Source organism: Haemorhous mexicanus, chromosome 2, assembly GCF_027477595.1.
Source record: "Haemorhous mexicanus isolate bHaeMex1 chromosome 2, bHaeMex1.pri, whole genome shotgun sequence".
Classification (NCBI taxonomy): Eukaryota; Metazoa; Chordata; class Aves; order Passeriformes; family Fringillidae; genus Haemorhous; species Haemorhous mexicanus.
The window spans coordinates 73,317,527-73,332,127 of record NC_082342.1 but is presented as its reverse complement, the minus strand read 5'-3'; the positions used below and the strand labels follow the sequence as shown (position 1 = coordinate 73,332,127).

The window sequence follows — 14,601 nt, the reverse complement described above, 5'->3', positions numbered from 1 at the left end:
CTTTATTTTTTATTTTAATTTTTCTTTTTTAAGATGAAATAATATAGCTTTTTCAAAAAGAAAATTTATCTGTGGATTCATACTTGTATTTTTTAATCTAACTCACATTTTCATATCAGAAAGTAGATTTCGGTATATTTCTTGGGGTTTAGGGTGTTGGAATTCTAGATACTTTGCTTTTGCTTGCAGAAATATTTCATTTCTTACATAACAAAAAACTTTAGAGGATATAGCTAGAAAATGAAAGGCACAGGTTTGAACTTGCATGAGAGAGATTGATGATTTTGTCTAAAACATGGGTTTGTGCCATCTGCTTTTGGCACTAATTTTTTAGAGGATCATATTTTAGACTCTAATTTTCCTTTATGGATATGGCTCAGAGAATACAGGGGAAAGAGTAATTCAAAGCATTTTCTGACTTTACTCAAATATCTAAAGTACCTTTGCTGAGTGTTAGTCTTCATCATGGTCCATAAGAGATACTAAAGCCTTGTCCAAATAATCCTAATTGGTTAATGTAGGAATAGTGGGGCAATATATATTGATGCAGTCTAACTCATTACACTTAAAATACCTATGTTTGTGAATTCAGAAAAATAAATGTCACCTGGGGATAAAGTCAAGCAATCTTTTTCCAAATTTATTTACTGTCAGTTAGCTGTATACACATAATTGGCATAGAAAAGTTCAAGTGGAAGTGCACCTTGACTTACTTGATGACAATATTTTCTCCACATCTTTTTCCTGTGGTTTATTGGTGGATCTGCCATAGAAGCAGCTTCATAGGTTTGCTTTGATACCACCAAATCTGGTTAGTTTTTTTACATTGGTGGTGTTCACTTTCTGGTTTTTTTTTCTGAAGAAAGCCACTTGGTCTACTGGCTTCCTGTCTCCAGAAATGCCAATTTGTTTTTTGTGTGCCTGTTGAAGATAGGTTCCTCTCATATTAGACATTTTTGCATTCCAGTTTACTGAGTGCTACTTTCTTCATGTACACAAACCTCAGGCATTGTCGGATGGTGATGAGCATGAGTGAACAAGAGACTATATTATGGAATCTTCAGAGCATCTTAGGTATATTATCACATCTCCTTCAGGGAAGTGTTGCCTTGGAACATCAACAGCGGTGCGTCGATGCAAGGAGTCTGCATTTCTGAGCGGTCTCTTTTAGTAACCACTTCACTGAGGCTTCTTGTGTAGCCAAGGAAGGGCATGCAGGGATAGGCAAACATTTCAGCAGAGTAAAGGAAAGAATGTACAGATTCATTGGTAGGTGAACTACAGAGAGATCTGTCTTTTAACTGCCTTAGCTAATTATTCTTGTGGAAAATACCTAAGAGTTGAACTTGACCCTTAGCTGTTCATGGGTTTTGTCTGCTTGCTACTTACTTAATTTGTTTTATAGCAGCAGTTGTAAGCACATGAAAAAGTTTTTCTTCAGTATTCCATATCTGTAATGCCATGTTAGTTCAGCTGAGTACTATGCTAGAGAAGGCAGCAGGCTTAAGACTTGAATAAATGTGAGTACTTTGTCTCACAAAAAGGAAAAAAGCTAGATAATTCAGCTGAGTGAGATTCTTAATAACGAAACAGGGTTTCTAGTTCACTATGTAAATAAGAGGAAAGTCTTTTGGACTTGAGCACTTTAGGAAATCCCTGGTGAGTAGGCAGCTAATTATAAAAGCATCTGGTATTCCTAGATGCCTTATGTTCTACACCTGGGTGCCTAACTAAAGAGTTGACTCTGCTGAGTCAACAGTTGATCCCTAAGAGTATAAAATGTATAAGTAGAGATAAGCTTTTAATCGTCAGGGGTTTTGCAGTTGAGGGACCTCTTGAGTCAGAGATGTGATGTCTTTGTAGTTAAAAGGCCTTGACATGTGTTTATTTTATTAATTTAGCTGGTTTCTTTAGAATCTGAGTAACATCTGTAATGTCCTGTAACAAGGAATGCTAGCGTTCAACTATGTCTACCCTGAATAAGTATTGTTGTATTGGATCTGCCACCTACATGTTCTCTCTTCACTTTGTTTAAGATACTTCATGTGCAGGGACACTGTCCTAGTTCCCCTCAGTTATTTTATCTCCCTGTAGTTGTTCCCCTCTATGGAAGCCTGGCTTTTTTGATCATCTGTACTACCACTCAGTCTTGTGCTCTGTGCTATACACTACCCAGGACTACTCCTCTTTGACTGTTGCAGTGTTGTGTTTTAGCTCACTGAACATTAGGGAATACCAGGAAAGAATCTAAGTCCTTGGAAAGCTTCTGTGTTTTAGTCAGGGTCAGACTATGCAGGCATACGTTGATAGATAGGTAAGGTGTCAACAGAGCTCCTTTTGAGACTGTGCTTTCCATATGCAAGAGTAAAGATCGTAGTTTCTCTCTCTTGTAAAAGAGCCTGCTGGAAAGTCAAAAGGCTTAGTTCTAGATTTCTTCAGCCTACAGCCTCTTCTCTCTCAGAAGACTTCATAATTTTGCAAATCAACCTTAACACCTCTGGCTGAATTTGGAAATACTGTAGCAAAAAAACTACAATTCCTTAGACACAAAGAATAAGCAAGAAAGAACGCAGCAGCTATCTAAATGTTGGGCAGTTTTGCTAGGGAAAGACATCCTTGTGTTTTATTCCTTTCTTTAGCTATGGCAGAGTTTGCTGTGTTAGGTGTGATCGTCAAAAATTTTCAAAGATAGGGTAGTATATATAGACCTCTGTGTCTATATGTAGGTAGAAATTAAAGCACCTTACAGTCAAAGGCTTTGAACTCTGTCAAGTTTCTGTGTTATGGAACAGAATTGAGAATATACTAATACAGTTTGTCTGAATTTCTCTAAATACCTGTCTCCCTGCCTAGTTTAAATTTTTATATTGATTTCAATCTTGATTAAGCTGTCAAAATCAAAAAAAACCCAGATTCAGCCTTTTTGATACTGTGGAACATGTGGATTTAAGCTCTTGGGTGAAAACAGACATAGATACTTTGAACATGCAAAAAAACATTAGTTTTCAGTATAGCATATTAAGTTTCATGGGAAGTTAGCAGCTTGGACATGAATGATATGCTGAAGAATCAGAAGAGCTGTTTAAGGATGAGGTGCATGTGTCATGGTCAACTTGAAGTCTATTTAAAAAAAATTCATTTGCCATTTAGTAATATATCAATATAAGGCATAAATATCCAGTGTACTTTATTGGTAAAGCATTAATGTTTACCTAGTCACAACCAAATTTTCTTCTGTATTAAAGTGCAAGTGCCAGAGATTTGTATTTTGCCTTTTGATTTTTAACATTTTTTGATATAACGGTTATCACATTTTTCTCTTCAAGTTTCAGGAAGAATCTTTGGTGGATGACTCACTGCTTCAAGATGATGATGAAGAGGAAGAGGAAAATGAATCTCGTTCATGGAGAAGATGATTCAGCTGATCAACGACAATGCTAGAGCTGCACCTGTGTTGCATTAGTATTACCTAATGTACTTCTGCATCTTTGTATTAAAAGGGGTTTTGTGATGAAGTTGGATTCAGATATAGATTAAAAAGCAGCTGGTCGGTTATACATTTTGAGAGATTGATGTTTGAGTTACATTTCAGTAAATGATTGCTAAAGACATCATACTAGGAACATATGCAATGTTTTTATTACATAGTTCTACAGAAAGTTACAGAATTCTTTGGGTTCTTTGTAATTTACTGAATTGGTCAAACACAAATGACCAAAAGTTGTTATAACATAGATAATTTTTGTTCTATTCCAGATACGGAATGAAAATTTGCATTTAAAATCTTTGTGAATGTTTTCAGAAATGAATAGATAACAGTACTAAACTGAAGTCTCTAAAGTTATGTATTCATAATATTGCATAGTAGTATGCTTAGGCTTTACTATGTACTAGCCTTTTGTTGGATTTGTGTACGTATTTTACCTATGGGTTTTAATGATAAAGTGTATGACTGCTTTGCATATAAGTCCTTATGACTTTAAGATGTTAAAAAAATAAAGAAATGGAATGGTCTTAAAAAAAAAAAAAAAGAAAAAGAAAAAAAAAGCAATAACCAAAAAAGCTAAGGCAATGGTCCTTCATGATGAAAAAAAAAAAAAAAAAAAAAAGAAAAAAAAGAGAAAAGACCATTCCAGATGGCAACCCCCACCCCCATGTTCACAAAAGGAGCTTGAATCACTATCACTTACACTAAAATAATACTGAATATATAAAACCAATCTCAATCGTGTTTTAATCTACATTAACACATGGTGTACTCTTCATAAAAACTTTCGGATGTTCTGAATTTGAAGTGATGCAAGTCAAATCTTAAAAAGAATAATTCTCTCAACAATAAGGAATCTTTTTATATATCTTGCACTGGGCAACTCTAGAAGAAAGTTTGATGCCACAAAAATAACATGCAATACTGAAATATAATTTAGAAAAATATGTGAGGAGAATCTGAATACTTAATAGGTAATAGTCTAAACATTTGAGTACACAACTAATGCATTTTTTTATATTCTTATGTTTTTATTATTACATTTTTTCATTTCAAATGTAACACTTGGAAAATCCTGTGTTCACATTCATTCAAAAATACGTGAAATGTTAGTGTACTCTACAGAAAGTCTTCACTGGCTCTTTCTAGCTGGTCTTTCTGGTGTATGAGGTCTGAAGTTGCTTCTTAGAAAGGGGAACTGCCTATCCTTTTGCAGTAAAGGACTTCTCAGAAAGACTTGGTTTTATTTTTTCTTAGTGGCATTTTCCTCGACTGGTTTCAAAAGGAAACCCATGTTAAGTATTAAATTCTTGGGTTTTATTTTTTTTTTATGGGAGTGGGTGGGGTGTTGTTTTGATTTAATATTTTCCCCCCATTAATTCATTAATGAGTGCATCATAAAACCACTGTCTTACTTATCAAATAGATGGGTATGAGCCTGTACCGCCATTCACTTAAGTGTTGGACTCAATGACCCTTGTGGGTCCCTTCCAACTTGGAATATTCTGTGATTTTGTGGTAGTACTTCAGTTAATAGGGTGTTTTCTTTAGTTCATGTTTTTGTCTTTTGCTGGAAAGAAGGGGAGAACGGGTGTAAGTCATGTCCCTGTTTTGTGTTTTTTTCAATTCCAAAGTAGGAAGGGAGGAAAGTAGAAGTAGTAGCATTCTAGGGAGAAGAGCTCCAGATGTAGAATTTTTTTAAAGCTTTTCAGTTATTTGAAGGTATTTCAAGAACTGGATCTTGGTTTTTTTGTTGAGCTTTTTGTTTGGTTTTCCCCTCTGTCCTGATGTGTATGCATATCTTCTTGCAAAAAACATGCACTTAAATTTTTGTACAGTCCTAGTTTCACATTGAAATGTCACAATTGACTGCCATGCTTGTTACACTAAGTTCTAAATTTTGCCGTAAGGAATTGTATTTCGGAAATTTATTTCCTTTTACACTGAATTTCAGGCAAAATAAAATATTTTAAGAACCTGTTTATCCAGTGCTCTGAATGAGCTGTTCTGATTCACTGAATTAAGTGCAAACTTGCCTTTTCCTTTTCCAAACATTTAAATAATTTAATACATTTGAAGGGGGCCAAATTGACAATCCACGATGTGGAGATTTTTTGTGTGTTGTCTTACAGAACAGGTACAGCACAGTAAAACACTGTCCATGCTCCATAAAGTGTTTGTGTTCCATGCTTTGTTGCTCAAACCTGCCTTTTCACTGCAGTCACTCAACACAAGCTAACAGCAACTATAAGTGTGTTTATTACATGGATGCTTCTTACAAATCATCTGAAATTGCTGTATCATATGATTTGAAGACTTGGGTTCCAAGTTTGCCTGCTTGTTTTGAATTCAGCCTGGTAATGCATCCATCCAAGATTCATTTCTTGAATCTTTACATCCTGCAAAGGAGGAAACCTTTAAAATTCTTTTTATCACCTTCCTTCTGCAAACTTTTTACTGGTGTGTATTTTGTTCCCTGCTGTTACCTTGTGATATTCTGAAAGGTTGAAAAACACCAGGATCAGAATGGCTTGGTTTATTCTTACTTTAAAACCAACCCTAATCAAAACTAATCTGTGGCTGTATGTCATTCAGTATAAGAAAACAGTGTCCCAGTTACAGTCTGAATGGATTCTCTACAGATTTATGTCATTGTCTAATTATTTTCTTCATTTGATTTCTTGCTGGCTTGCTCTGTCTTCCTTGTCTGGCTCTGCTCTTCCCTCCATCTTTTTGCTGCTACCTTAGCCAGTGCTTGTCATTTCAGTTCAGTCACATCCTTATTAACATAGCTTACAGTGAAATCTTTTGTCACCTGGAGCAACATCCTTGTTTCAGTCAACAAACCAAACATCCCGCTGGCTTGGTTTTCCTCAATACAGCTTTTCAAAATTTCCATGGAATAAAAGGTAACATTTAAGAAGGTATGTTATTTTCCACTTGGATGCTGAAGGACTTGAGTAAGATGGGAGCTGACATGCAATGGCAATACTGTTTAAAACTAAATTTGGTTGAACTACAAAACATTTGAAGTAAAGAGAATCAGTAATTCAGATTATATTAAATCTCTACAAAACAGTAGATTAACAAGAATAAACATTTGAGACAATGCTTATCTCCAGTACTGTTCAAATTTTTTCTTCTCTTAAGACCAGTCATACACTACAGTTGTACAAACACACAGAGTGATATAAAGGGGTAGAGACCTTCAATGAAACACCTCATTTTATGATTCAAATTTGGGTTTTTTTTCATGTTGCAGCTAATGAAGATATAGTCAGATTTAATTCTATATTGCTTATCTTTTATTACAACTAAGACAGTAAGTTACAATGAAAAAATGTAAATTTAGAACAACTGGACAAATAACAGAAATTTTAGGGGTTTCTGGGAAAAAAAAAGTGAAATTTGAAAAAAATTTATTATTCATCACAGTGTTCTGAGTGGAGTTGTATCTTACTGTATTGGTGTTACAGCACTTGATTACTTTCAAATGAACCTGTTTGACAAAGTAAAAGTTCTTGGTCAAGATAAAAGAAGAAAGCTTCATCTTTCTCTGATGAGCCAATATAGCTGTAAACTTATCCTTGGGGAAGATGAACCTTTAGTTTTTGTGTACTCTGTAAAGAGGTCAATGTAGACCTATTTAAATGCACTAGTGTGCTTGTTACACAGGTACCTAAATACTGCAGTCTTATAAAATAAGTTTTTTTTTATTTAAATATGCCTCTGCTTGTTTTATTCTGAACCATGTTTTTACTCTGAGGACATCAAAAATGCAACAAAAATAGACTTCAGTGATTTCAATCTTTTTGAATTCTCTTGAGATCTAATGAGAACTCTAATGAGAAGGATTTCAAGAACATACCACCTATACCAGCAATACCATCTATTTTTCCTAATAGATAATTATTTTTAAAATCCTTCTATATTTGTTAATGCTAAAACTTATCTGAATAATTGTACTTTGTTCTTGGTTCGAGTGAAGATTAACATTTTTTTCTTCTTCTTGCAGTAAGCTTGTAATCCTGAGACCAGTTGATGTCTTTGAAAATCATCTCATCTGACTCTGTGGTATAGTGTAGTAATTTTGATATTATAGTTTTAATTCTTGAATTCCAATATTCTTCTTGCTTTGTTAGCAGAACAGATTAATTCAGTTTCTCACCTCTCTCTGCCAAAGATTGGAATACCATATTTAGCAAATCTGTCTGGTCTAGTTGATGAACTGGATTTTAGTATTTCCTTATCACCAAATAGAAGAAAAAAGTTTGAGACATATACTCTTCAAAATTAATTTTTCTGAAAAACATCCATAGTAGACGTGTTTGTTTCATTTTGACCTCTTGGATACAGAGAGGTTTCATTTTGACCTCTTGGATACAGAGAGGGTAGAATAGCCTTTTTACTATTCTACACTATTTTATTTTTCTGTGTTGCAGATGTATATAAATTTTTTGGTAGTAATTTGATGGGTAAAAATTTTCTTTAAAAAGTCAGATCTTATGATATCATCTAATGTACACTCTTTATCTGCAAAGAAAAGAGAGAAAACTAATTGTGTTAGAGTTCCTCCTGACAAGCTCAGAAGATTATTGGAAATCAGAAATGTTGTTTACAGGCCCCAAAACTTCAGCAGTGCAGATGCTCTTTTCCTAGTTGCTGAAGAATGGTTTCTATTTCTTAAACCTAGTGTTCTTTTAAATGCAAAAGGAAAAGAAACGCTTCTCAAAAATGTTTTTGTGATAGTCTGCAGCCAAACAGAGTATGTCCCAGCTCTAAAGCATATGAACTCTTCTCTAACCAATAATTTGCTCTTTAGGGAAACGGCAAAAGTTTCTTAGCTTTTAAAGGTCATAATTTATTCTATGTCTTGCACAAAATTTTGTGCAATAAAGATATTTGAGCCAAAGAGAAAAAAAGACTTAGCAAAAATGTGTGTTGATCTATGCATGTAAGAATCTATATCCTTTTGCTAAAATCATGTGCATGTTGCTAGTGCATGTATAGTGTAGCTGAGATCTACTGAAGCGCAGAAATGCCTTTAGGGTAAAACCCCTCATTTTTATAGAGCTTCCCAGTTCTGCAGAACTCTGCTGCATAGAAGCCAAGTGTCCTTTCCATTAAAGTACTGTGTTTTAAAATGAGGAAATGTTCTTCCTCTCATTTGCAAACTGTCATTTTTCTGCTTAAAAAAAAGATAAAAATCCAAAAAAAACCACTTTTGATTTCGTGGGTGCGTTTTTTGGTTTGGTTTTTTTTTTCCTCGAGATAAAGCCTTGTATTTTCTCTTTCGGCTGCTAGAGGGCAATATGGCTACACAAGTGAAACAAAAGCTGGGAAGTGCTCCCATTTTAACACTTCAGTGATATTTTTCCTGTTTCAGTTCTCATGCTAATATTTGCATTTCTTGCAAAAACCTGTATACATCTCTACTATGTCAGCAGAAATCCTATGTGTGTGAACTGAAACAAAGTATCTCTCTGGATTTAGGTACCTATGATAAAACATGACTCCGGGTGTTTAAATCTGAATAAAACAGAAGAACGTTTCTGTGTTGCAAGAGGCATGTATCTGTTGCCTTTTCTGCTCTGGGAGTTGAGTTAGGTTTGATAGAATACACTTGAACTTAAAGAAAACTTTGGGTAGCTTCATCCTGTTTGTCAAAGCTTTTTGTCAAAGCTTTTTGTAAGAATTAATCTTTTAAACGCGTGTTTGTGCTCTGGCATAGGGAAAGCTAAAACCTATTGCTGGAAAGTGGAGGTGGACAGAAATGGCACATAACATTGGATTTTCATACAAACCAGAAAAGAAATCACCAGCGTAACGTAGTTTGAATAAATTCCACCTTGTAGCCAGTTATATTTGCTTTATGGTAGACTCATCTTAAATGCATCAAATAATTTCTACTGTAGCTCCTCCAACTGGTGCACTGTAATTGCACAAAACAATTTTTCAGCTATGATGTGGCATTCTTGCTGATCCTTCTACACCCATTCACTGTCTCTTACTGTCTTGCTTGGGTGCACCAGGAAGCTGCTGGTAGCCCATGCATTGGAACACTGAGTTTGCCATGGAGCACTTGGAACTCAGAGTGCAATGCCCATGCACACAAATCATATATAGGCCAACACCATGCAGGACATGTATGTAACTCATTCTGTGTTGTTTTCTATTCCCTTTCAGTCATTAGTGCAACGTCAAAAAGTGCTGAGGCACCACAGATTTTTTTACTCTCCTCCTAACTCACAAAATCAGCTCTGCGGAGATTATTATACACTCGCCTTTTTTCTTGAAGGGGGCCGCTGTATCAGCACCTGTGGATAAACATCACAAAATGCTGCAAGACTTCCAAGGAGTCAGTGTCTTTGAATTCACCTAAAGAAGGAAATCTTACTTACCAGAAGTGATTGTGAGAGGAGGAATTTGGGTTGTAAAAATTACTTGGTTTTATTTATCATGATTATTTCTTTGCTTTCTGATCTGATATATTATTAATATTTATCCACTGCTCTTCTCAGAGAGATATTAGGTAATGTTTAAAATCATACATCCCCTGTGTGGTCTTTCTATCCATTAAATAGGAAATCAAAGAGTATTTTTAATACTGTTTTTAATTATATTTTTCTATCTTTCTCTGTGGTAATAATTTAACTTAGAAAACAGAGAAGAATGTTTGGATACTATTTATTTATTTGCATAGTTCTACAATTTCCAACTTTTTAATTGGTGCTGTTTCCAAACTTGCCTATTAGTTGTACCATCCTTCACATTAGGCAAAAAAAAAAAAAGAAGTTGTGTAAGGTTAAGTAGAATTAGAATTTTTATCAAGAACACAAAAATAGAAATATCCAGTAAGCAGCAAGTGAACAGGTTTAGAAAACTTTCTTGCAGCATAGAATTTTGTACAGATGTCCAGAAAGGTGGACTTTCTATACCTGAGTAATTGAAATCCTGACTGTCTTTCAAACAAGTTCTTACAATGAAGACAAATGTTACCTGCTCGTACTTGATAACTTGGCTTCCATCATTGGTCTAGTAATGAAATAGACCTGGATATGGAATCATAACTGCTTATGTACTTGAACACGTTTTAAATGGGTCAATCTTTCTTATAGCGAGAATAAAAATCTGATTTTGCCACTACATCTAAAAGTACATATTCAGTATCTGTGGGGTAATCTGCCTCTTTTTAAAATACTAAGTAAATAATCGGTGAATATTTGTTTCCAATATTCAGAAATTTGGACTCTATTGGTCCTACAAGCTACTTCTGTTGGATTTTTTCTTTGTTCTGTTTTTTATTTGTTGTTGGTTTTGTTGGGGTTTTTGTTTGTTTGTTCATTTTCTGTTGTTGTTTGGTTTGGTTTTGGGGTGGGGGGGGGTTTTTTGGGGAGGGAGTGTTTGTGGTTTTGGGTTCCCCCCCCACCCCATGGTAAAATTTCATGAGTTACTTTGCAAAACTACCTTTTCTTGTTTCGTATTTGGAATTTTTTGTTCCCAGAAGCAACATCCTGTGTATTGTGTATTTAGATGTATTAATGTGATGTAGCCAAATTTATCTGTGAGAATATTCTGTTACTGAAAATGAGATGAAAGAGCAAAAAGCAATAGCTGTAGCCTTTATAGTGGAATAAGCAAAGTGCTGGTCAGCAGACTTACTGCCTGACCTGAATTACAAAATAAGTTTTCTATTAGAAGTAATGTAAGGATGTTGGCAGTACAACAGAATGATATAGAGCACTTTTTCCTGTCAATATATAATGAAAAATTAAGGAACGTAAGTCATATTAGACCTTGTTAATTTTCAATAGTTAGTTGTCTCTATACATGCAGTTTTGTACTGGTGAACTCTCACAATATTATTTGCATGTCTTCACTAAATTTATGTTCTAATAACAAGAATATTAAAATAATTTAAAATATATTTATTTCTTCAGTTTCTGTGTTGAGCTGTCTCCAAACATCCTTTCAAGTGAATTTAAAGTAAGTACTATTTCTTTTCCGTCCTTGTTTTCTGTAATCCTTTCTCTACTAAAAATACTGAGGTCTCTGCCAATCTACCATATATTGAATTTTTTGAAGACTGATTACCAGGCAAACACAGAATAAATAGAGAGTAAGTTGCAGAAATTTGAATCTGAAACAGCTAGAAGATTAACCAGGAGAATTCAGTACACTACCATTTTTAAGATGGCAGTATATCATGCTACAATACTATCTGTAGATAAGCTTTTCTTAAACTTTTAAAGTAATTTGAGTAAGTAATTGCTAGTGTGTTAGTAGTCTAAGGTAAGATTGATGGCACCTTGATTGGCTGTAGCAGTTACTAAAGTTCACATTTTATGACCTCCTTAAAAATATTAATTTAGAAGCTTATGAATTACTCTCTGGAGTCACCCTGAATTAACAAATACTGAGCTAGTTTTTAGCATTTGAATCTTTCTGTGAAATAATTTCTGCCCACTGTTGAAGTTTATAGTGTTTTTCAAGAATTCATTTTCTATATAAAACAGTATTAACTCCTTGATGGCCAGGACTAAGTTGTGAAAAATGTTCTCGTAAATAGTCTTGTTCTGTGCCAGGGTCAGAGAGGACCATGGCTGGTAACTCCTGCCCATGTTCTGTGCTTGACACAGCAGGTATTTGAGTGATAATGTTGTAATTTAAAATGGGGTAGTACAAATGAATTACCTTCCTAATCTACTTGATGACTGAAAAGATGTTACTGGTGGGGGATGCTGGGACAGGAGTGAGGAGGTGATATCAGTAGACCTCTTCATCCCACGATTCTGTTTCAAGCCATGCTACATTCACTGAAAAAACCCACGCCACTGTGGGTTTCTTGGTTATGTGTGTTTGGCTTCAGTTCTTGGTTTGTCTCTTCCCCTGATATACAGGAGCCAGAACAACATATATAATAAGACCTTTAGTGAGAAGAATGTGGAAGCTGAAGTGCTTCCACAGAAGATCAGAAAAGCAGTTGAGAACAGAAGCCTTGCACTTTGCACAGGGCTCAGGACAAGCACAGAACATGCTGTGCTTCAGCCGTGACCCACTAAATTGAAAGCTGCATAGCCCTGCATTTGAGCTGACTCTCTGGACCCATTTGTGTTCTTAATAGCCTTACAAACAGGGACTTTGCTGTCAGAGCTCTGACTCCTTTTGGCATATCCTTCAGTGGTTCTGATGGGGGGAAGGCAGTCTCTGATCAGTCAACAATCACCTCCAAAAGAGATGCGAGAAACCTTTTTTTTTGTCTGAATTTTAGGACCTTCATTTAGCTTATTGTGAGTATGGTAGCTTTGTGTCAAAGGTGATGTGACTCTCTGTTAGTGCAGTGCTAATCCATCAGCAGCAGGGTTTCCTCTTTTACTCACCATTGTGCAGCAGAACCATTGTGCTTGCACTTGCATTTCCTAGAACTCAGCTTTGCCAGCTGGGTGAAGCAGCCTTGAGGCTGGTTGGAGCAGGAAGAGATCATTTTCTCAAATGGATCTGTGTAGAAAAGCTAAACCATTGGCAGGGAACAAAGGCCATTCTGACAGCATTTAGGGACCTTAATCAGGGAACCCAGCAGGTGAGAAGAAAACAGAGTAAATGTAGGCCTGTACCATGCGCTGTAGGACTTGAAATTAGGTTAGATGGTAGAAAGGCTGGCTTTATTTAAATTTGTTGGGTGTTGGTGAAATAAACTACCAATATTAAAATTCTAGAAGGAGGTGCTGAAGCAGATGGAAGCTGAGGTTTCAAGTTCTTGGCCAAAGAATTGTTTTTCTGCATGTTTCCTTTCCTGCAGTCTACCCTCTCTCTGCCACACCTGCAGGTAGCATAGTTTGTTGCAGACAAGCCATGCTGTAAAAGATTTGGGAAATACTGCTAAATCCAGAGAATAGAGCCAGGAAATACTGATTCCAACTAGTACTTTCATAGAAGCTTTCATTTGGTACTTCAGAGTATCATCCAAGACACCTAGAAGCAAAGAGAATCCTCACTTTAATGATTACTTCTGCATGGCATAGTGATTGCAGAATTTAGTGTTCCTTGTTATGAGTCCCTGTGGAGTATGTTGTGTCAACAGCCAGTTACTCTTTTGAAAGACTACTTATCCAGTCAATGGGTGTTTGTGTGTTCAAACCTATTCATTCAAGTTAGGTAGGATAGCATCAACAAGTCAGTTAATGGAACTTTCCTGTTTGTTAAGCTTTTTAACTTGTTGGCTGAGTGAACAAATTGTATGCTGTTGAGTTATTGTCATGGAACAAGGGAATCCTTTTTCATTATCCTGGCTGGAGAGTAAGATGAAAGGTACTGGTCTAAGCTCTTGTGGTTACATTAACAGGAGTGTGTCAATTCAGCCTTCCAAGCGGACACTTTTGCAGTGCAAAGAATTTCAGTACCTAACTCCTTTCAGATATCTCTCCAGTTGCATAAAGAACAAATGGCCTTGTCATGACCATCTTTCTCTGAACTGCTTTGTAACTGTTCTGAACCTTAAAACTGTTAGGAGCCATCGCTAGTACTGTCTTATCTGAGAGAGGTTGTGTGTGCTTTGATGTCTGCTTTCTAAAATCAGGTAATCAAAACCATTCAAAATTAAAATATTTATGTGAAGGGAAAGGTAGACAGTAATCTTCAGTCATAATTGGAGTCCAAAAATCACAATGAAAAGTAATTATCTACTTTTATCTCCATGGATCCACATTCAAATCTCTCAAATATCCCCAAATACTGTATATAGAGTTACTTGCAAAAGTACACATTGGCTTTTGAAGAACTCAGCATTTTGTTTGTTTTCCTCCAAAAGTCTGAACAAAGAATGAATAGTCTTCTCTAACCACTCTGTTTAGTATTGGTTAGTGGTTATAGAAACAATGTGTTAGGAATCCTCTGCATGAATTTTAAATGGTATTTTAGATTGATGTGGGTATCCCAGGACCTTCTGAATTTTTCTTCCACCCCAACAACCACATGAATGGTGAGAAAAGCCCATGAACGTACTTGCAACACCAACTTCTGCCTATAGTAACTTGCTTAAAGATATTGCAAGGTGGTAGACTGGTGGCTTCCAAATAATTGAACGTCATGGAATAATGCTGTGGTTTCGTTGCCGC

At 35.6% G+C, this 14,601-nt stretch overlaps 1 protein-coding gene across 6 annotated transcripts in view; it reads left to right on the top strand.

The window, feature by feature from the left end:
• Positions 1–5,471, top strand: part of RBM26 (RNA binding motif protein 26) — a 48,945-nt gene extending 43,474 nt beyond the window's left edge. For all 6 annotated transcript variants that reach the window (XM_059839201.1, XM_059839196.1, XM_059839199.1 and 3 more), the window contains one exon: positions 3,327–5,471. In XM_059839201.1, coding sequence (XP_059695184.1) covers positions 3,327–3,416 — 90 coding nt within the window. In that variant the 3' untranslated portion in view covers positions 3,417–5,471. The remainder of the gene's footprint in view (positions 1–3,326) is intronic.
• Positions 5,472–14,601: the final 9,130 nt, after the last annotated feature.